This window comes from Tursiops truncatus, chromosome 15, assembly GCF_011762595.2.
Source record: "Tursiops truncatus isolate mTurTru1 chromosome 15, mTurTru1.mat.Y, whole genome shotgun sequence".
Classification (NCBI taxonomy): domain Eukaryota; kingdom Metazoa; phylum Chordata; class Mammalia; order Artiodactyla; family Delphinidae; genus Tursiops; species Tursiops truncatus.
In genome coordinates, this window is record NC_047048.1 from 33221730 (window position 1) to 33245801 (window position 24072).

Sequence of the window (24072 nt, forward strand, 5' to 3'; positions counted from 1 at the left end):
ACCTAGTATTGAAAAACCATAAGGCTTTAATAACCTCCTATTCAATGCCACATGTGCTCTGGTGGAAAAGAAGGCTCTGAGGGTCAGGACCAGGCACTGGGCATGGATGACGTGACAAAGGTTGTAGAGACAAGTGGGTGAACGCACCAACGCCAAACTTCACCTTTTCCATAATATGATCTTGGCACCACCCAGTTCTGGACTTTGACCAACCAGAATCAGGAGGCAATCCAGAAGCAAGGATGGATAGGGTTCTTAACGCAGGACCTTAGACCCATAAAGTGTCCCTAGGTAGGACTCAGTGGGTCCAGGGACTTGGATAGGAAAAAAGAACAACTTTATTTCCAGTAGCCTCTAACTGTAATCCAGCATTCCCTTTAATTATAAATGTAAGCAGCAAATCACTGTAGAATTACCACTACCTGTGACTTTGTCACCAACAGAGACCACAGAGTTTTTTAGCCACATTACAATTGTCTCGGATATCTCAAAATATCAACACGCTTGTCACTATTTCCAAATTACAGTAATTATAGACTTGCTTGTTATTTAATGTATTAATAAAGCAAGCAACAGTTTTACTGGATTACATCTATTATTTTAGTAAATGCATTTCAATATACATGGTTTCCTTAGTGATCTTAAGTATTTCAAATTATGTATTTTAAGACTTTATTCTTCATAAAGGCCCATAGTTCTCCTCAGATGCCAAAGGGGCTCATGGAGCAGAAAATGTAACAGCTCCTTGGTCTAGGGTCTCAAGGACCCTCAGTCCTATACACTCAAAGAGGCTAGGTCGGGACTCCGGACACCTGCTGGTGATCACCCAGGTGTCTTCTGGCAGGTGTCCTCCTGGGCCCTCCACTACTATGTCTATAATGAGGAGCTAATCACATTTTCCCCAAACCCTCTGGAGGAGGTCTGTAAGGGTCAAAGGTGGCACTGAATGTGAGGCTACTGGCTGAAAGGAATAGGTTCTGTACAAACTTGGGACACTAACCATAGCATCCTTTGGAAGTTTAACAGATCCTTCTCCTGATTCCTCGTGGCTGTTCTGACTGTTGCTTCCAGGTCCCCCTCCTAGGTGCTGCAGAAGGAAGGTTGCCGAGAACTGCGGGAGATGGAAACCATTGGAGGCACTGCTGTCATACTGCGAGCTGGATCCTGGCTAGACCCCTTACTAACTCTGTGGCTTTGGACAAACAGTCTCACCCCTCTGAGCCTCTGTTTCCTCTTCTTTATGATGGAGAGAATGACAGTGAAATAAGGAAAACTGTGCCGAGTGCAAAGCAGAGTGCCTGGCATGTCACCACAGTGTGACCACAGTGGAGGGCTTAGTGAAGCACAGTGGTTGGGATGACAATAGAGATGGTTGCTGTCATCATTATCACATTGTGGCAGGTATTTAATTCTCATGGAATATCCATGTGTGCCTCACATTTCCCAGACCCCTTGCAGTGGGCGGGACAAGTTTTAGCTGGCAGACTATGGGTAAAGTGATGGGTGTCATTTCTGTGCTGAGACAATGAAAAATACAAGAGAGATTCCCCATTCTCTTTCCTCTTCTGCCACATGGATGGCGGAGGTGTGTGTTGACACAGTGGAGCCACAAGATAGAGCAGCCTGTATCTCTTGATCACTAGGAGGGAGCTACCCTGGAGAGTCACCCTATGCTCACTGGACTGGTCCCCATGAGCAAGAAATAAGCCTTTGTTGGGAAAGCCATTGAGATTTCTGGTTAACCTGTTACTTCAGCATTGCCTAACCTCTCCTGACTAATATATTAACTAAGAAAACCATGAAGAAGCAGATGACATCTACAACATCTAAAGATGACAATGGCTAGGTCTACATGAGACACACCTAGAATTCAGCACCTTCTGCTAGGACGTGAGCAGAAAATCCATTGGCAAGGTCTGGGCAGAATCTAGTCCAAAAACTGAATGTAGTCCAAGGCGAGATGCTCAGAGGCCACTCACTCTAGTGTCTATGTACCATCTGAAAACCCTGCTGACCCAGCATACCATTTACTCATTGCAACTCAGGAAGCCTCTTGAGATACCATGTTTATAGACAGTACCCACATTAGCTGAAACCACTAAGCTGCTATTTCTATACACCATTCTCTCTCCTTCTCTCCAAAGGTGCAAGGAGCTCTGAGCATTGCAAAGAGCTCTCAATATCCATGTGGCTGCCAGTGTGTAAGGAGGAGCGGGTGTAGGACTAGAATTCCCATCTACGGCACTGCTGAGACAGTACAGGGCCCAAGTACAAAGCGTAATTAACATATTTCAAATCAACATGTAAAACGCGTCAGCTGTTTGAGTATTAATATTTTTGCAAACTAATTACATTAGAATGACAAGGCCAGGAAGACACTAAAAGAGTTTACTAATTTTGTTCCACTCCTCTTGTTTAAGTGGCTACATGGATTACCACTTTATTCAATTTTTATTTTTTAAATTTACCAGAAATGATCTAAACACCACACTGTTTCACAGCTATCATCATTTATTCATAGCTCAATAGAGGAAGGCAGAATAGCAATAACTCCTTTTTTTCTCCTAATTGTCATTCTGGTGAGGTAAGTGGAATGTCAGTCTCTAGTCAAGCTACATTAGTGCCGAGAAGCAGGCACAGTCACAAAGTTTCTCCAAAGTGTGCTAGCATCATTTGTCACGAGAGCTTTGTGCTGAGCAATCAGACTTTAACCCAAGGGGGTTTTCAAGCCTGCTTCCCCCATCTTAGCTGGGCTGGTGGCTCAGAAGGCAAATTGCCTAGAATCAAACACTAACTCTGCCTGTTAGCCGTACAGCCGTGAATTGATCCCATCAACTCTTCTGAGCCTTGGTTTTCTCACTCATTAAATGAAGGTTATGTGGATACTCATCCGCCCAAGCCTGTTGGAAAGAATAAATGAGGTAATCTATGTAAAATGCTCAGCACTGTGCCTGGTAGACAGTGGACATTCAATAAATGTTGGCTACTGTCACTGCCACCACCGCCGCCATCACGAAGAGTCTCCTTTGCTGCTGTCCCTACCGTCAGGTGCCGATCCACATGTCTGACAGATTTCCCAATTCTCCTCTCCTCTTCCATCCCTCACCCATAAACACAGTCAACCCAAAGCAGTCTTTGCTGTTTGCCAAATTTGGTTCAGATTATTAAAATATGCCATGCAGCATGGTACCCAGGTATACGGCACCCGATGCCTCTTACTGACCTTAGAGTTAGGGCACGGGGATGTGGGAGAGGAAGATGCATCATCTGAAATTCTCCCGAGTCTTCCTGGAGACTTGTCACTCTCCCTAGGTGTTCACTCTCTCCCTTGAACCCATCTCTATTTTAGAACTTGGCTAAAAGCATCTGTTCACCCGTCTGTGTATTTTACCAGATCACAGGCTCCATGAGAGCAGGAGATGGGTCTTACTCATTTTATGTGACCAGGGTCTAAAAAAGTAGCGGTTGAATAGTAGCTGCTCTTTCAGCTTGTTGCATCAGTGTGTGCTCCTCCAAAGAGGTCCATCTGCTAATACATATATAGTCCGTGCACTTCCAGCACCTCTGAGCCCAGCCTGGATTCCAGCCACAATCCCTCTTTCTTCCTCTTCACTAGACCCAGTAGTTCCATGATTCTCTCAGGGGGACCCACAGTTCCCTATTTGGAGCTTCTCCTTTTTATCTGATCCTTTATAAACCTTTGCCTTTGGCTTTGGTTTCCACAATCAACCAGTTGCACTCCCACCACTTAGGCTGATTCTGAATATCCCAATACTCCCCCTCAACTGTCCCATCTTTAACCCTTCTCCCATCTCCTCCATGGAAGCCCTACCACCGTGGATCAGTCCGTTTCTCCTTTGCCATTGACAAAAACATGCTAAACCCTTGGAATTATGCAACATTACAGGCACTGACAGGCTGGAGCCTCCGCTGTTCAGTCTAATTTGGTGCATCGAGTCTGAGAGCTAGAGTGAAATGTGAGCCCGGAGCACATCTTTTGATCTTAAATAGTCAGAAGGTTGGAATGTATAATGCTATGGAAATAAATGGTGTCAAAACTGTAGGAAATAATTTATGGTGTGGGAATGGGTTCTGTGATCACAGAGCACTCACAAAATCTTAAAACAGAGAGTCGACAAGGTTGGTTGAGCTGTGGCAGGGGAAGGCTGCAGAAGAGAGGATGGAGAAGAGGAGAGACTAGGGTTTTCTTGTGATGGTTGGAAGGTCCAGCCTTTGCCTCTAAGGTGAGAGGTGACTTCTGGTTTCAGCTCATCACCTTAGCTGACTTTGGGGTCTGAGAGTCACGGATGGGATTCCTGATCCCCTTCCTATAACCTCCCTGACTCATTTAATTAACCACCTTGATCCTCAATTTGCTCTTCTGTAAAATAGGAAAAAAAATAGTACTCACTTCATAGGGCTCTTGTAAGGGTGAAATTAAATGAGATAAGGTATATGAAATGACTTGTAGAGTGCCTGGCATATAGTCAGATGTTAATTAAAAGCTAGTGGACTTTTTTTTCCTTTGGTTACTCTTTTTCATTAACCCCATTGCAATGTACAAATGGTGAGATTCTTCTAACATCCTCAAAACCTCACAGTAACAGAAACCAATTTTTTTTTCTGATATAGGCAGTAGAAAGAGAATTTTTTTTGACTGCTCACCTTCTCCAGGGACCCTTAATTAATTTCCATGGAGTAAGGTGCTTCTGGAAGACTCAAGAACAGATGCATCCATTTGGTTTAGAGGATATGAATTGGTCCTAGTTGGCACCTCTGCTCTTTCCTGTTGTAGCACAGAATGAGCTTCCAACAACACTAATAAAAATAACTACAATGACTAGCATATGTGAAGGGCTATTTATGTACCAGGTAATATGTTAATTACTTCCCATACCTTCTATCATGCCTTTTCACCTTCACTAAAAAGCTGTAAGTTTCATTCTTTAATTATCTTCATTCTACGGAAGAGACAGACCAGACACGCAAAGGTAAGAAATTTGCCTGAGTTTCACCTCTAGCAGGGACTGGAGATGGGAAATGCTGGAGCTGGGGTTTGAACCTAGGCATCAGACTCCACGACCTGTACCGACGACAGCTGTGTTCATGGTGGAACGTGCTCCAGCGCTGCAGTCAGACACTGATTCAAACACTGGTCCTGCTATTTAATTCTTAAGTAAGTCTGGTTAACCTACATCACCTCTTAGAGTCTCAGTCACCTCCTCTGTGAAATAGGGATGGTGACACTCCTTTTAAAGATTGTTGTGAAGCTACCACAGTGCTTGGCACGCAGTACACACGTGGTGAATGACGCCCTGTGTTCACAGCTGCTGCTGTCAGGCTCAGCTCCCTCCCCTGGTGCTGCTGGATGTCAGTTTGCTGGACAGATCTCACTGGTCAGTCAGCCTCTCACCAGTGCTTCCCATCAGCATTCCCTCTTCTTGCTTATTTTTCCTCTTTAACACCCAATTCTACCTCTGCCCCCCTTATTCTCAGCACATGCAGTTCCCTCTGCTATTCACAGGGTATATGAAGGCTGCCAGGCATAACCTATTCCATAACCTATTCCCATAACCTATTCACGCCTATTCCCTGAACGTGCAAGCTCTTTCTCATCTGTGCCTTTTCTTGTGTTCTCTACTTTTCTTGACTTCAAGGCTCCAGTCTGCATCTTACTGGAGGTAATATCCTCTGGGAAGCCTCCATACATACCCCATTCCCATCTAGGCTTACTTATGCCTGAACCCAGACCCCAAACTTAAGGAATATGGAGCAGGGTTGATGGTGAGGGCTTTGCTCTCATGAGAATGCTGGTCACCACGAAACAAATGACCTCATATCATTTATGATATATCCCCCCCACAGCGTGTTGGAGCGTATGTTCTTTGAGGGTAAGATTATATGTCCAAGTCATATACGTTTCCCAGTGCCTAGTGCTTTGCCTAGTATAGAATAGCTATCACTTAAATGCCCATCAAATTTTAAAAAGGCCAGCCATATCTCCAACTGAGAATTCTCGGCCCTTGAATTAAGAACTGATTACTTTTTGCAGGTTCTTTAAACATGCTTTCGAGCTGGCTTCAAAGACAGGGAAGACTATCAAAGTGTGATTGGACAAATTAGACAAGGGCAAGCATGCTCTTTGGAAAGTACTGCTGATCTTCAGATGGATCTTGCCCTTAATGGAGAGAAGAGGGCCATGGACTCCAACATGAATTAAGCCATGTAAGTAAACGTCTGCCTGCTTAGGTTCTGGGTCAGCCATGATGCGAAATCATCACAGCAAGTTTTCAAAGCCACAGGTCTCAAAAGAAACTTCTAGTTGTTTATTTATTGTCTTACTTTTACACAAGAAATAAAGTACGGGGATTGTGTGAGGAAGTGAAATAACAATTGTGGATCATCTGCTCTGTGCCAGGTACTGTCTTCGGCATTGCACACAGATTATCGAATTTTAAAATCCAAATCAATCCTTTGGGGTGGTGTGCATTATTGCCACTTTACTGATAAGAGGCCTGTTTAGCATTTAAGCGACTTGCCCGCAGGCACATAACTTGTAAATTGTGGACCCATGATTCATATCTCATCTCTAAGACTCCAAAGCTCATGCTTTTTCCACTGTAATGCTCTTTGTGCAATAACTCAACTGTCCCTTGTAAAATGTTCTGGCTTCTGAAGTGACTTGAAATGGCCAGGACTGGTCTTTTGTTCACAGCAAAAGAAATTCAGGCCCTTCTCAAATGTGCTGGTTTCTCTCCAAATGGGCCAGAGTATTCTAAAAGGCTCTGTAGCCCTTGGATCTGCTTTTCGGAGACTCAGGTTTGAGACAGGAAAAATATATGATTCCTTGGCCCGGGGTAAAAATCTCTGGATGGAAACAGAGATTGGTGGAAGCAAGATTCCACGTATGTCTCCCGAAGGCCACTGGGTTTAGCCACCAGCACTGTTTCCCACTGCAATTATTTGGGATAGTAAAACTGTAATATTAATCAATCTCAGTTCGATCGCTTTGCCATGAAATAGGAGCAGGCCAATTTATCAAAATTGAGGCCCTCCACTGGGTTTATACTGCCATTAAACTATCAACAGGAAATCATTTAAGGTGAGGCAAAGAACCAACTGGTAACTGAAAAGAAATGATTTTTTTTTTAAGCATCCTCTCCCGCAGCCTCCTTTGTTTGGCTGTCAGCATAGCCACTGTGGGGCTGGGTCTCAGATCTCAGTGTTACCCTGCAGCTGGAGGTGGAGAGAACTCAGACGTAGGCATTTGCAATCCAGTGGCTGCGCCCAGGTTACTTGGTTCTCCCTCAGCAGGGCAAGCTGCGTGACGGTAAACAGGGGGGAGATGTGTATGCATCTGTGCGATAAAACAGGCTTAATGATTCTGAAGGGGAAAGAGTCCAGGAGACATACAGTAGCAACTCAGGAACAAAATGGAACCATGCAGGGCCAATTAATGTGCAAATATGTGTTTGCTGAACTTGCATTCCATTCATCATGTGGACATGGAAATTGGGCCATTTATCTGTTATATTATGTATGTGACATCTTAGTTTGGTTCTTACAGGCTGCTCGGGGACAAAGGGCCATGTGCTTTGTGGCTAGCAGAGGGAATTTAAGATAAATTCTTCAGCTGTCATAAACATTGCTGGGCAGAATTTGGTCAGAAGATAAAGCTCTTTCCTCTGCAGGGTTTTAACATTTCTCAACAGTCCATGTGCCATCTTATTAAAACTGTGTGTGGTACAGGGAGGGGTGGCATATGCCATGAAAAATTATTGGCACAAACAGCTTACTGTCATGTTTTCAAAGTCCAGATTTAGCAAACGTTATTCACATATTCACTGTCAATCTGCAGAGAGAAAGGGAACTGGCAAAGCCATTCATTCTCACTGATTCTGTGGGTTTTTCATTCTTCTTGTCTCCCTTTAACCAACGTCTCCTCGACAGGTGGGGTTTGTTCTGCTTAAATTACAACTGTTTGTCTGTACTTAGGGGAAAAAAGAAAGTCATTTGAGAAGGAAAAGGACCTCACAGAAGCACCTTCCCAGAGCCACTATTATTTACCTAACAGAACATGCCGTGAATATGGAACATGCACTAAATAACGGTGATTGCTTGCTTTGATGAATTGCCATTAGAAATTCAATTAATAAAAGGTTATCTCCCTGCAGTAGTGCAAAAAATATGATCTGGCTGCAGCAAGTACAATTTAGCCTTAGAAACCATGGTTAGGAGAACGGAAAAGTTGTGTGTTTTTTAAAAATCCTGTTCCATCTGGGAGATAGGAGTTGGGAGTAAAAATGAATGAATGAATGAATGCGTGATGAATGGGTGAGTTTAGGCTATTTTTGATCTACAGTTTTGTCTACGTGCTGAAAGTTCTAGACTTCCTCATTCCCCTTTTTTTCATTATCCTGGTTTATACTTTTTATGTTGTTTTCTTTTCCATTTTTGCTGCTGCTCTTTTTTAACCAAGTAGATTCACTTTTTTTTCTTGGTATACAAATTATACACTATAAAGTACACACATCTTAGGTGTAGAGCTCCATAAATTTTACATGTGATGGTAACCTATGTAACCATATCTAGATGAAGGCATTGAATATTCCCATCGCCCAACTGGCTCTTTTGTCCCCCTACTGAAAGGTAACCATGACTGTTACTTTTATCACCAGAAGTGGGTGCTCATTTTTTATGTAGATGAAATCATACAGGGTGTTTTTTTTTTGTTGTTTGTTTTTTTTGCAGTACGCGGGCCTCTCACTGTTGTGGCCTCTCCTGTTGTGGAGCACAGGCTCCGGACGCGCAGGCTCAGCGGCCATGGCTCACGGGCCCAGCCGCTCCGCGGCATGTGGGATCTTCCCGGACCGGGGCACGAACCCGCATCCCCTGCATCGGCAGGTGGACTCTCAACCACTGCGCCACCAGGGAAGCCCCAGGGTGTATTTTTTTAACCCCACATTATATCTCTGAAATTCATGAAGGCTATTTCATATATCCATTGATGATTCTTTTTGATTACCATCTTGTATTCCATTGCATGAATATACCACAATTTGTTTATTTATTATCCTGTTAATGGGCACTTAGTTTGTTTCCATCTTTTGCCTATGAGAAATAAAGCTTCTATGAAAATTATTGTATACATCTTTTGGTGGACATAAGCACTCATTTCTCTTAGGCACACAAGCAGGAGTGGAATTGCTAGATCATTAAACATTATTTCACCAATGTTTAAAGTACTGCAATTCTCCAAAACTTAATTTTTAAATCTGAAAATAGTGATAACAAATAACCTGCCATGTGTGATTTCTGTGAAATTGAAAAGGGGCAACATATGTAAAGGTGTTTTACTGTTGACTGTGTGTTTTAAACTGCCAAATGTGGCACAAATGTGAGACTGTGCTGGGGAAAGGAAGATGGAAAATCACAGGAAATAGGCATCTCTCTGTGGTGCTGACCCCAGTGCACTGAGACATATTCAGGCAGAATCAGCCCTTAAGGAGAGCCAGAGCTAACATTTATCAACACTCACTATGCACCAAGCCAGGATCTGGGTGGTTTACATGCTGTTGTTCATATACTGAATATATTCATATATTGAAATTCTATCCCCCAACGCGATGGTAGTAGGAGGTGGGGCCTTTGGAGGTGATCAGCCCTCAGGAATGGGATTAGTGCCCTTATAAGAAGAGACACGAGAGCTTGCTTCCTCTCTCTGCTTTTCTGCCACGTGAGGATACAATGAGAAGAATGGCTATCTACAAACCAGGAAGAGAGTCCTCACCAGACACCAGATCTGCTGGTACCTTGATCCTGGACTTCCCAACCATCAGAACTGTGAGCAATAAATTTCTGTTAAGTCACCCAGTCCCTGCTATCTTGTTATAGCGGCCTGAACTAAGACACATGGCGTGGCAGTTAATAGCCAGCCCTGCCAGACATGATTACAGATCCCAGCTCTGTCACTCATTAGCTGAATGGTTCTAGGAAAGTCACTGAGTCTTTCCAAGCCTCAGTTTATTCTTCTGTGAAATGGGGATTATAATAGCTCACACATCCCAAGATTTTTGTAAGATTTCATAAGATGATGTATGTGAAATCTTTACATAGTGAATGGTATATACTAGGTACTGGATACATGGAAACTGGTCCTCTGTGTGGAGTAAATCAAAAGTAAACACTGATATTGCCCTTTTAATGCTCTCAGCAACCTCATGTGATGTGTATTGCTGTTCTCACTCTGAAGATGAAGAAAGGAGCTTTGAGTAGATACAGGACTGGCTTAAGTCACTGGTCACAAGATCATTGGGAAGCAGGTGACACCAGTGGCTCCTGACCCCACCCCATCTTTCTGCTTCCTGACCCTCCTCTCTTCCCACTGATCTACCTCCCTAGGCATCTAAAATAACATTTACACCATTAATGAACCACAGTTCCTAGAAAACTTTTGCACACCAAGTCATCCTATTCAAGACTGTAGACATCTGAACTGGAGTTTCCACTCTTGCAATGATCTCCCCTTACATTTTGTAGAACACTGTCAGAATCCGCCTCTGCACTCCTTATTCCATATCACCCTCCAACAACCATGCGACGGGTCAAAAGGAGCTGAATTATCCTCACTGAGTGCATGAGAAAAGTGAGTCTCAGCAGTTACAGTGATGCACGATGTCACACAGAACCCAGGGGTGCTGAGGCCCAAGTAGACGCTCTTTGCTCTACACATCTCGTAACCTAGAAGGAGGAGGACAACGGCTCCGTGGCCCTGGATATATTTTGGAGTACCCACTAAGCGACGCCACATTCCCCATGGATGGTCACCTTGCTGGTGACCTCTGACCAACATCTTTTTAAATTCTTTACCTGTTGCCGGCATCAGCCACAGTTCCCTTAATGCCGCAGAGGATGAACAGGGAGAGGAAAAAGACGGAGGGAATGGAAACCACCAGAGAGACAGATGGAGGTCTCACTGCCAAAGCAAGGGCTGGTCTGAATGGAGCTAGAACCATAATGTGTATATACAGACTCTGGAGTCACCAAGACAGAAGCAAGAGGAGATCCAAATTTGAAACCATCAGCCGCCTTTACCAGGCTACTCAGTACACACTCCATAAAGAGTACCAGGGGTGACCTGGTCAGCCCCAAACCTAGCGCCGTGGAAACCACACAACTGACAACACACCAGACAAACCGCCAGGAGATTGTGCAGAGCACAACTGCAACCAGAATACCCTCTTCATTCCATCGCAAAAGAAAACCGTTTCAAAATGTCCTCCAAAGGGACAGCAAAGCCATGTTTCCTACCTCAGCTTCGCTGGCAGCCAGGCTTGCCGAAACCTGCAAGTTAAAGAAAAAAAAAAGACATTAGTATTGATTCAACAAGAAGGTAATTGGATTAATTGTCTTTTTAAAGGAATTGGCATCAATAATTTGTTATGACCCGAGGGGACAATGGGTGCGAGAGACACACACACACACACACACACACACACACACACACACACACACACAGAGGCACTCTTTCTTCTAGCAAGCACAGGAGCAAGATTTGTTTTTCCAGTCCTGTGTATAAGGTGAAGAGGATAATTAATATTTTCAACACATTATAACAACCTTGCCAGGAAGAAAAAAGGGGGAGGTCTGTGTGCAATGCCCGTGCACTGATAATGATTAAATGAACACCGAAAAAGCAAAGCCATTGAAGACATTGAGGGGTTTTTTTTCCCCTTGAAGTTTCGAGTCAGTGTTCTGAGAAGGTAAAACTTCAAACTACAGCAACCACAGCCTTCTGTTTCCAAAATGCCTCAAAATATTGTGAACTAAAGAGTGGTGCCAGGCGTTGTGCCAAGCTCTATGTCATCCCCAGAGCAACTTTCATTATCCCATTTCATAGATGAGAATATATTGGGGTTGGAAGAGTAGTTAAGTAATTTTTTCAAGCTCAGAAATTTATTCAGTAGAGGAAGTTAGATTTAAACACAAGATAAAGTCATATAGACTTTCAGGCTCCTACCCACACACAGCCCATTCTGTATTAAAGGATTTGATTTTGGAATAAAGGAATAAAGATTCCACCCATGATGTTCATATATGCCTAGAAGAGATCTCCTATCTAGGGGCAGATAAGGTGTTTTTTTTTCCCTGATAACTCCAGGAACTCTCCACCCTGCAACTTTCTACTTATACCTGAGGTTGACCAGCCATCCTCAGCCATATTTTCCTACCAGTTGGCTCTGAACTGAACTGTGTCCACCCCCACCACAAATTCATGAAGCTCTAACCTCCAATGTGATGGTATTTGGAGGTGGGCCTTTGGGAGGTAATTAGGTTTAGATAAGGTCATGAGAGTAGGGCCCCCTGGACAGGATTAGTGCCCTTATGAGACACCAACAAGTTTGCTTCCTGTCTCTCTCTCTCCACCTGCTCGTACACGAAGGAAAGGCCATATGAGGACACAGCAAGAAGACAGCCACCTGAAACCCAAGGAGAAGCTCTCACCAGGCACCAACCCTGCTGGCTCCTTGATGGTGGACTTCCAGCCTCCAGACTGTGAGAAACAAACTCCTGTTGTTTAATCCACCCAGTCTATAGTGTTTTGTTATGGTAACCAAACTTAATAAGACAAGCAGATACCAGCTCACAGCTGTGAATCCAACTAAGGGCTTAAGAATGCATGGGTTCCTGAGTTAGATGAACAGTCCCTGTAGCTCACACTGGTCCAGCTCCCAGCACTCCCTCCCCCATGCTCACCCCCAAGGTATCAGACCAGCCCTCACTGAAGCCATCAGCCCCAGAAGTAGCTCAGGCAGTGCCTGCTGCCCACTGGGCAGCTTTCACGCGTCATTAGCCTCCTAAACGGGAGGCTTCAGACTGACCTCAGCCAAGAGGATGCATTAGCTGTGGCCTGTGGCTTAGCAAGGCTTATCCCAGGGCCAGCCCTGGAGAAACTTCCAAGGTGTGATGAGTGTCAGAGCCCAGGTCCTCCCCTCCCCTCCCTTCCCTCTGTCCTTTCAGAGCTGGGGCTGGGAGAGCAGCTGATTCCAAAGCAAGTGGCCACATCCATAAAGCACAAGTGCAGAAGATCCCTTGCTACATAACCTTTTGTGTGTGTGTGTGTGTGTGTGTGTGTGTGTGTGTATACATCAGCATTTCCCTGCTGTAAACCAGTAGGAATTTGTGAGGCAGAGGCATGCTATTCAACAGCTACAGGTCTCCAGCAGCACATGGGCAACACCGCTCTCAGCTGCCCTCTCTAATTTCCTCCTTCAGAATCTTCGTCCGTGTCTCCCAACTTGTGCATTTTGGGTCACACGGCCCCTTTCATTCCTCCCTATTAGGCAAGCCCACTTCTTACATCTACCTTAGATAAACACACACCAACATAAAGAGGCATAGACATGGCTGATTACTGAAGCATTGTTCAGGATAACAAGACATTTCTAAAACATTTAAGTGTCCACAGACAAAAGAATGGCTAAAATACAGGGTTTGAACACTCCAATGCCTCCAGGGGCCAAGCAAGTAAAAAGTATATAAAGTGAACTACCTGCCAGACAATAGGGAATGGTGAGGTCTGTGGGGAGATACGAGATGCCTACTTTAAAGCCATTTGCATTCAATTTGTAAGGGCAAAATATGGTTCCAGCCAAACACAACACACATGTCATCTGGATGTGGCCGCTAGGCTGCCAGTTTACCCTCCTCTAAGCCAAATCAACTATGATCCAGCCATATTATATAATATTATGCAGCTGCTAGAATAAATGGGGTGAATCCTAATGTTTTGACATGAAAAACTCAACAGTACATACTGCTGTTGTTTTTTTTAAAGCATGACATTTATTCACTTATTTATTTATGGCTGCATTGGGTCTTTGTTGCTGCGCACAGGCTTTCTCCAGTTGTGGAGAGTGGGGGCTACTCTTCGTTGCGGTGTGTGGGCTCCTCATTGAGGTGGCTTCTCTTTGTGGCAGAGCATGGGCTCTAGGCACAAGGGCTTCCGTAGTTGTGGCACACGAGCTCAGTAGTTGTGGCGCACAGGCTTAGTTGCTCTGTGGCATGTGGGATCCTCCAGAGCAGGGTTTGAACCTGTATCCCCTGCATTGGCAGGCGGATTCTTAACCACTGTGCCGCTAAGGAAGTCCCTACATACTGTTAATGGACAAGAAAAGTTGGAGAGTAGCACACATATGATGATACCAATATTCTAAAAAAGTAACTGAAGTATATATATATTATATATTCCTGTAACCGGGCAGGATCCATGAGGCCTTCCCGGGACAGAACTCTCTCGTATATCCTCTGCTTTAGCCCCTCTCTGAAGTACCTAGATAACAGTATCTGATGCCCATTCCTTAGTTGTTTTACAGATGCTAAAACCCCCACCAAATGGAAGAAGTTAACTAGTTACTGACTGTGAGCACGTAGCCCCCAGACCTACTGGAGCCTGAGGATTGATAATGTTAACCCTATGACATCACACTGTTACTTCACCATCAACCAATCAGAGAATTGTGCAGGAGTTGATCACATACCCTGTGACTCCCCTTCATCACCTGGCCTTTAAAAATGTCTCCCTGAAACCCAACAGGGAGTTTGGGTCTTTTGAGCACTAGCTGCCCTGGACTCCTTGCTTGGTGCCTATAATAACCGCTGCACTTTCCCTCACCACAACCTGGTGTAGGTAGATTGGCCTGACTGCACGTGGGCAAGAGGACCCAAGTTTGCATTGGTAACATTCCTCCTTCCACACTTACTCCCCCACCACACACACACAGATGTATGTCTAAAAAATATCTGGGAGGAGGAATTTCCTGGTGGTGCAGTGGTTAAGAATCCACCTGCCAGTGCAGGGGACATGGGTTCAATCCCTGGTCCAGGAAGATCCCACATGCCATGGAGCAACTAAGCCCACATGCCACAACTACTGAAGCCCATGTGCCTAGAGCCTGTGCTCTGCAACAAGAGAAGCCACTGCCATGAGAAGCCATGCACCACAATGAAGAGTAGCCCCTGCTCACCACTACTAGAGAAAGCCCATGTGCAGCAACGAAGACCCAACGCAGCCAAAAATTAAAAAAAACATTTTTTTTGTATCCTCTGGGAGGATACAAATCAAACCAACAAAAGTTTTACCTCTGAGGAGGAATTCATTGAGAATGCATCCATGTATTATTTGTCTAGTTAAACATAAATTTAAAATATGATAAAACTAAAGCTTTACAGTTCCTCAAGGTTAATAAGAGACTTTATAGAAATGCTGGCTTGTCTCACTGAAGAGAGGACTAAAAACAGCTCTCTCACCCATTCATATATCTGATGACACAGAGTAGAAGGTGGGTCATATGGTGATGCAGTAGGGAGTGGTGGGGCTTGTGGCCAATTGGAGATAAGCCACAGTTCATTTATGATTTAAAATTCTATGTATTAGATAAATCTATGAAAAGCAAATGTTGACATTTACTAGAATCCTCTACATACTGCATTCAGTGTCGATTTTATAGTCATAATTATGTTAGATTCACTTCCAACACAGGTAGCTCAGGGTTATTCAGGAACACGGCACCCACAGACCTCAGGGCCTGTCTGTCATCCACTGTGGCATGTTCAGCAGATAGAGAACTGTGGAGGCCAGCTGGGGAGGGAGTGAGGGTTCTTTAAGGGCTGCGGGTGCCAGACTGAGGCATTTGGCTTTTATGTTGTCAGCAGCAGCCACCATCAGAGGGTTCCCAGCATGGGGGCTGATATGATTAGAGCCATGTTTGAGGTGGGCCATTCTGTGGACCAGCACTGGGCACAGAAGGGATGCAGGAAACTCCCGGCAGGACACTCCTTAGAGCTTTGTTCCAGCGATTTCCCATCCCTTTAATCATTTCCCTTCCTCTCCTTCACTTTCTCTACCTGTGTTTGAAATTGCAAAGGCCGACATTAAGGGTTTCCTCCTTGCTTGTGCCAGGAACTTGATGTACGTGATTCTTTCAATCCTCTCCTCAACCCTAGGGGCTGGTTCTCATGCCATTTTTTCGGACAGGGAAACTGGGGTTGGGAAGCTAAGTTCCTTTCCTACAGTTGGGACTGTCAGAGGCAGGGTTTGAACCCAGGTCATACTCCAAGACTGCCCTCAAAAACCACGCAGGGATTTTGCCCATGGAGATATGGACCCTTCCCGGGTCTTCCCACATATTAACAGGTATGAGAACGGAGTTAATGGATAGATGGGTGATCGTGGCTCAGGAACACCCACCTAGTCCTCCTCTGCACCTGTGTCTGAGACGCCCATCCCCATCTGGGGTTCTGATGCTTCATACTACTCAATCATCTGTGCTGAATGTGTTGGGTACCACTCTACCACTTCTGCAGTGGTAGTGGGAGACAGGTCCCTTCTGGTTGGGTGGGATGGAAACCACTCAAAAGAGCTTAAGAACACAAAAGAATGTTTTAGCCCATTCAACTGACAGAGTTCACTTTAAATGGATCCAGATAAGGATCAGCGAGGTTACATTACTTCTCTGGCAAGTGGTAGTGCAAGAAACGGGAACCCAGGTCTCTACGATTGGAGACTTTGCTCTGCAGTACTCCTATGCACAAATCCAGGGACTCAGTGATTGTGTGCTTTTCCCCGTCTAGACTCTAAGCCATCCCCGTCTCACTGAATGACCACTATTCCCTGCGTCCTGCTCCCTCTCGCCCCCTTCCTTCCTGCAGGAATCGCCATGAGGTCCCCATGGCTATGCTGAACATGCCACACTGGCCTGCCAGGTAGGAAGATAGAATCGTCACATCCCTCCTCAAACACTACCCTGCTGGGCCTTCAGATTTGTATCCCAGCAGCAAATGACACCACCGTTCACACCAAACAGTGAACCCTTTATCTGAGAAATCAAGTGTCACCTAAACAGGCCTTGCAGGCCAGCAAGGATATTATTCATGCACCAGCAGTTTGGGGATTTCTTCTTCTCACACTCAAAGAAAAATGTATCCCTGTGCCCTGTCATCTACCAAGTTCGCCAGGCTGCCAGGTGTCCTTGGCTTTGACGGAACTATTTTATGGAAAGTTCTGACCTAGAACAACACCAGCATGAAGGTTCTCTTTTTCCACCAATTATCCCTCAATCTAGTCTCCTTTTTCAGTTCTGTAAGGACATCCCAGGGAAACCCAGAGCTTCCCAGTCACCCTCAGGCGTGAGAAGCCCAGTCTAGCTCAGTGCAAAACTCCTATCTCAAGTCCAATTTAACGCTCATCTCCTCCAGTCCCCCAACTGTGCTGGCAAGGCTTTGAACAGAGGGATTAATTGGGGAGAATGAATGGTCTTCTCCTTCTTGCCTTCTTCTCCCTTTGCTTTTCTGGTTTTAACAGCTCTGTCATTGGGTCTGAGCGGATGGATTAGAGAGAAAGGGCACATTCCTCTCCACTTGACCATGCAACAAACGAAATCATCTGCTATCAATGCTGATTACCAGGCAGTTCAATGGTCATAGGTGCCTTCTGTACAGATGTGCAAATGCTGGCACCTTTGCGGGGCACAGGTAGATTAGGGGCAACCCTGTGGGTGCAGGCCTCCTGTAATTGTCAGGGACACCAAAGCTACAGTAACAAATAGAACCAAATAAATAATGGCTTGACACACGGCTAGTCATCTCTTGCTCACGTAGCAGTTCTAGGTGGGAGAACGCGTTGGAGGCCAGCTCTCATCCACACAGTCATTCAGGGACCCAGGCTGAAAAAGGCCCTGCCATCTTTAATATGTGGCTTCAGGTCACCGTGACCAGAAAGCCAGAAGAGGGAGAATACATGGAGGAACACGAGTGGGGGGTCTTTATGGACCAGACCCAGGAGTGTCATGCATCGTTTCAGTTCACATCCTGTTGGCCAGAGCTCAGTCACAGGGCCACACACAACGGCAAGGGGTTTGGACGTGCAGTCAAGCTGTGTATCAGAGAGGAGAAGATAGTTTTGGAGAGCAGAGCTAGCAGGCCTGGCCACACCTCCTCGCTGCAGCACTGCCTTGCCAGAGATCCCTCTACACGGTTCCCTCATAGAAAACTCACCTCCACCTGACCTCCCCCAACTTCTCCAAGTGATGGAATTCTGGCAGCTAACAGTCTCCTGTCGCTGAGGTCCCCTCACCGTGCAGCTGGTCCTCTGGGGGACACCAGCCACAGGGCTCAAACCCAGATCTTCTGTGGTATCCTCTGGACCCACAGGAAACTAACAAGTCCTTTTGCAAGAGCAGAGATTAAAGTTGTCCCTTCCTCCATGCCCTCTCTCTCCTGTCTTCTTCTCCTGCTTGAACAAGCAGAAAGGGGTGATAAGAAGCTACACCAGCAGACTGAGTCCTCTTCTTGCTGGCATCCCAGTGTCTACAAGAGATCCCTTTGGAGCTCAGCCTGACTTCAGGTTGACACTGGTAACTCCTCTCTCCCCTGAATCCTCTCTGATCTTCTCCTTATTTATCTAGTCAGTACTGATAACAGCAGAGGTGGCTTGTCCCCTCTCAAGGCGATCTGAGGAGATGGCTGAACCCATTGTGTCTGACCCTCTTTCAAGTGTAAGAGACGCTCAGCATTCCTCTGCCTTCACTGGTCCTAACGATCTATTCTGGGATAACGGGAAATGTCTTAGTCACCTTGACAAAAGCACCCTGTAAAGGGTTGTGAATTTGTCACCAAATTGGGTCAACTCTTTCCTTGAACGGATTGAATCTCTGGGTTGTCTTCACTGGTGTAAACAGAACACCTTAAAGTGCTAACATCAAAGGGTGGTGAAGCAGCATGGAGCGTGTGGAATGAGACAAATGGGGTTCCTGCCACTCCACGGCTGGGTGGGGCTTTGAGAAGGTCACTTCCCTGACCTGAAAGAGTTGATTTCTCTCTCTACTGCGCATAGGGAAACCCTGCCCCACGGTGGTGTGGATTCTGTGTTGTGTCATGAATAGTAAACACCAGCATGTCCAGCATCTACCTGCCATGTTTCACTCCCTGGACGAAGCTAGGGACTCTAAGCAAGTTGTGGAGTTGAGTCTTGCAAACCTCTCCTCCCTCTCTCTAGGTATGTCATCCTGGGCATGTGTGGTGACTGAAATCAGCCACATATTCTTTGGTGCTTCTCCCATCAAGAGGTGGGGTCTATGTTCCCAACCCTTGAACCTGGGCAGGCTCTAAAACTACGCTGACCAGGGGATTACGGCAGAAGGGATGTTGTGCCAGTTCTCGTCCAGCCTTAAAAGACTGGACGCTTCCACTGCTGTCTGGGGGACTCTCTGGGTGCCCTCAGCTGTGCATCAGAGGCCTGACTGCCCTGAGACCGCCATGCTGGAGCAGACACTTTGACCGACAGTATCAGCTGAGCCCAAACCTCCAGCCTTCCCGGCCAATGTGCCAGCCACCTCGGACCCTCCAGGCAGTGCATCTGCCAGCGGAACACCACCAAGAAACCTCAGTCAGACCATGCCCAGCACACCCTGCCCAGATTCCTGCCCCACAAAATCTTGAGCTATAATGGATGGTTGCTGTTTTGAGCCATTAAGTTTCAGGGTACTTTGATAACAGCAATAGATAATCACAACAAAAGGTACTTATCCTCTCTAAGCCTGTAATTCCATACTTACGAAAGAGAAAATATGTTTTTACAAGATTGTTCTAAGAATTAAGCAAAAAAATCTATGTTTAAAGTGCTTGACACGGTCCCTGGCACACAGCAAGCTGTTTTATCTCACAAGCATGTGTGCTGTTCTTTGTGCATTTCCACATGCAATAGTCTTTTTAATATATATATACATTTATTTACTTTTGGCTGCTTTGGTTTTTTGTTGCTGTGCGCGTCTTTCCCTAGTTGCGGTGAGCGGCGGCTACTCTTCGTTGTGGTGCGCGGGCTTCTCACTGCGGTGGCTTCTCTTGTTGCGGAGCACGGGCTCTAGGTGCGTGGGCTTCAGTAGTTGTGGCACACGGGCTCAGCAGTTGTGGCTCACGGGCTCTAGAGCGCAGGCTCAGTAGTTGTGGCACACAGGCTTAGTTGCTCCGCGGCATGTGGGATCTTCCCGGACCAGGGATCGAACTTGTGTCCCCTGCATTGGCAGGTAGATTCTTAACCACTGCGCCACCAGGGAAGCCCCCACGTGCAATAGTCTTGATTTACTGTCAAGTGATGATTCTCAGAGCACTCAATTTGATTTCCAGATGGTAAAACGTATACGGATTGCTCTGGACTCAGAAAGACCTGGGCTTTATAAATCCTTGTGCTGCCATTTACAAGCTGTGCGCATGACCAAGACAGAGTTACCTCACCTCTCTGAGCCTCAGTTTCCCCATTTGGAAAACAGATATAAAAATCCATCTCGCTGCCTTTTTGGCATAGATTCAATGGGAATGCCTGGCCTAGAGTTGGAGATTGAGAATGAATAACTGTAGTTTTGGTTAGTTTGGTGCCGTAACTGTTATAGTAGCAGCAGTTGTAACACTGATATTTTGAGCTCCACTGCATTTAATGGAGCAGGCTGTGAACAGACCCCCGAAAGGGGTATTTCTGAAAGCAGGCAGCTTCCCCTCTCCTCACCATCTCTCTCCTCTACTCTAGCCCCGGACTTGGTTCCAGCCGCGGAGCTGCCGGAACTCAGCCCAGATTTTTAAATGTGAGTGTAAAAAAGGAAAGAGCCCATTCACAGATGATATTCAACACCCCCTCTCTCCCCAAGCCAAATTCCGTAGGCTCCAGAATGTCCAATGAATAAACGGCTCTTAAAATTCTTCTAGAAAATGCACAAGTTTTCTCTTAATAATGCTGTCAGAAATGAAATATTTACATGCACTTGCTTCAAAATACTGGCAGCTTGTAACCTAAGAATAGTTTTACTTGTGGTGTTGAACAACTACCTTAGGTCCATCTTGTAGATAATTTTGAAAGGAGCAAGAGGATGCAGGGTAGAAAGAGCTGCAAGAGGGAGACTGAGTGGGGAGGGAGGGGCTGACAAGTCCCTGCCCTTGGTTTGCCCTTGAAATTGGTGTATAAGGAAGGTTAAAGTAGTTCCAGCACTGGGTTGATGGGTGTCTGAGCTGTGATGGGCCCATCAGTCACCCTGACGTGTGCTGGCAAATACTGAGAGATTGTAAACATTATCTGAAGCTTAATTAGGAGGCGGACAGGAGGCTGGGTGGGCGTGAGGAGGGAGCGCTGAGGCTCCCTGTGGCCCGTCCCCACCCCACCCTGCATCCTGGAATCTTTGGCGAAAGTTGCCGCCATTCACATCTCCTTCCAAAGAGCTCCTCGTTGCTTTTTTGAGGCCAGGCTGCAAGTTTTAAAAAGCCTCCTAAGATGGTTCTGTTTTCAAATTTAGCTCAGCAATCTGGAAATGCAGTTAAAGATCTTTAGAAACCCTCCTTCTCTTTGACCCAGCAACTCTGCTCCTGGGAATCATTCCTAAGGACGAATTGGAAATACATCAAAAGTCTGTGGCACAAAATAATGCTTTGTAACATTTTTGTAATGGAAAAAACAATTGGAAACAAGCTAGCTGTTCAACAATTGGAGATTGCGTCAGGGAGCTGAATCATCCCCTTTTCAGGAACCACTATATGACTACAGAAGTGATGGTCCAGCAAAGTTTGAAATAACATGGGAAAATGCTCATATATGAAGAAAAAAAACCCAGAACATGAATGACATAAATATTGTACTACCTGATCTCAGTTACGTTAAAGCATGAATAGAAGAAACAGGGGAAGGAAATGACCAAAAAAATATATTAACAGTGTTTTTCTTTGGGAGGTAAAACTGGATATTTCATTTTCTTCTTTCTCTTTTCTGTATTTTCCAAGTTTTCACTACTAAACAAGTGTACAGAAAGTTATTCTTTAGACACCATCTAGTTCCTGCCAGTCTTTTCAAATATTCTACCCGTTTTCCTAACTATATCTTCCCCAGAGATTGGTGATTCTAGAGCAAAGCTGGGCTGTGTGACTCCAAATGGCACAAAACAGAGAGACAAGAAACCTAACATGATGAGTTTTGTGTACTTCATGAGTAAGGCACTGTGCTGGGACTTTGGTTACATTCCCTCATTCAATCCTCAAAGCCTGCCGGGTAGGCGCTATTATCACCATCTTATCAATGTTGCGGGAAGTAAGAGTCGGAATAAGTTAGGAAAATTTCCAGGCAATAGAACAGTTAAGAGTCAGTGTGGGAATGTAAGCTCAGGGTGGCCTGACTCCAAATCCCCTTCCCTTCCCTCCTTCATTTCAGTCCCAGATGGAGAGCAGCCCCAGTGGTACCCTAGCGGGCACAGCCCTTCCTTCCAAAGCCCTTGTGGTAAGATGTAAATTGCTATGGAAACATCCCTGGATGCCCCAGCAACCCCCGCCATCTCAGCTCTTTCAGTGCCTGGAATTCCATAACTGGAGATGCTTTCCTTTAGGTTAGAGGGCTGCCATAACCCTTGTTTCTATGTGTGCTCTTTGAAAATGTGTATACTGCTGGGAGAGGTAACAGGGCGTAATGCCTGGACAAGAACAGGGTGGAGGTTGGGGAATATACCCTGACCTGGGGTGTCCTCATGCTGGGGAGAGGGATGCAGAGCACAATTTATAATGGGGGGTGGGGGGGACATTTATCGTTGGCGGTTGCCCAGCAGCTCATCCCTTTTCTTAAAAACATGTCAATCTCTATTCCAAGAAATTGCCTCTCCCCCATCCTGCGTAGTCTCAGTGAGGAAATGAAGTGGCCCTTTTCCCACTTCAGACATTGAAAGGGCAGAGCCAGTGATTCTTAACGTTGGCTGCACTTTAGGGTCACAGGGAGTTTGACAAAAGGCAACTGTCCAGGATGCAGCCCTGGGCATTCTAAGCTCATTGATATGGGAAGGGGACTGGACATTGGTACTCACTGAAGCTATCCAGGTGACAGTGATGAGCAGATAGGGTTGAGGACCACTGGACCAGATGCCTCTTCTCAATATCCCCAGGTCAGCAGGGGGCACACATAACAAAGCACTGGCCCCTCTCTCCTGAGATCTCAAGCCTTTGAGTCAGTGACATGAGGGCAGAAACAAAGGGCTGGGGTGCTTTTATCCCATGGATGGTGGGGTTCTGCCAGAACCAGGTCTGCTAGGAGGATTTAGCTCTGGCCTCTTTCCAAGCTCTGTTTAGCTCTCGCCTCTTTCCAAGCTGGTCCTCCCACCTTCCTACAGATTCTGAGAGCCCCACTCCAATAGATTCCCTTTTGTTGAACCCAGGAGCAATAGAATGTGGTCATGAGGACCAGAAGGCAACATAAGAGGACCACATAGAGGCAGGCAGGAGAGCTCCAGGACCACTAGACCCTCCTGCTCGTAAATGGTAGAAATGACTAACCACCCTCCAAAGATTCATGCTCCCTCTTCCCTCATATGAAGTTACCAGTAGGAAATAGCTGCCCAGCCAGGGACTACATTTCCCAGGCTCCCATGCGTCTAGACAGTGCCATGTGACTAGTTCTCACCAATGGGATGTGACCGATAGTGATGTAAGTCACTTCCAGGCCAAGGAGCTTACAAGGCAGGTGTGCCTCTCTTTCTCCAAGGACTTCTGAATACATTTCTGAATATTTCCCCAGGCATTTCTAAATGTTTCTGGGGTCCTCTGAGGACTGAGAGGAGGGGAGTGCTGCAAGGGGAAGAAGTCTGGGTCCTGGAATCACCCTGTGGAGGGCTGGCAGGCCACCAGGGACACCTGCATTGGATTGCTATGGAAGCAAAAAAAAACTTTATTGGGTTAAAGGACTGTAACTGGGGGGTTGCTTTTTAACAGGGGCTGGTGTTATCCTAACTAATACATTCTGTTACTACTGGTGATGATGATGATGATACTAACAATAATATTGATACCTATAGCGAATGTTTGGGTTTTTTTTCTTTTCCATTATGGGTTATTACAGGATATTGAATATAGTTCCCTGTGTTATACAATAGGACCTTGTTATTTATCCATTCTATGTATAATAGGTTGCATCTCCTAATCCCAAACTCCCAATCCATCCCTTCCCGGCCTCCCGGCCCCCTTGGCAAACGCAAGTCTGTTCTCTATGTCTATTGTTTGGGT

At 45.7% G+C, this 24072-nt stretch overlaps 1 protein-coding gene across 18 annotated transcripts in view; it reads right to left on the minus strand.

Annotated features, from left to right (window-relative positions):
* The window catches only part of RBFOX1 (RNA binding fox-1 homolog 1), a 2189093-nt gene that overhangs the window by 1588198 nt on the left and 576823 nt on the right, over positions 1-24072 (minus strand). For all 18 annotated transcript variants that reach the window (XR_012326128.1, XR_012326127.1, XM_073792340.1 and 15 more), the window contains exon 4: positions 11311-11343. Coding sequence is in view for 16 of the 18 variants with exons in the window: in XM_073792340.1 (XP_073648441.1) it covers positions 11311-11343 (33 nt within the window). In the remaining 2 variants the exon portion in view is untranslated. The remainder of the gene's footprint in view (positions 1-11310; positions 11344-24072) is intronic.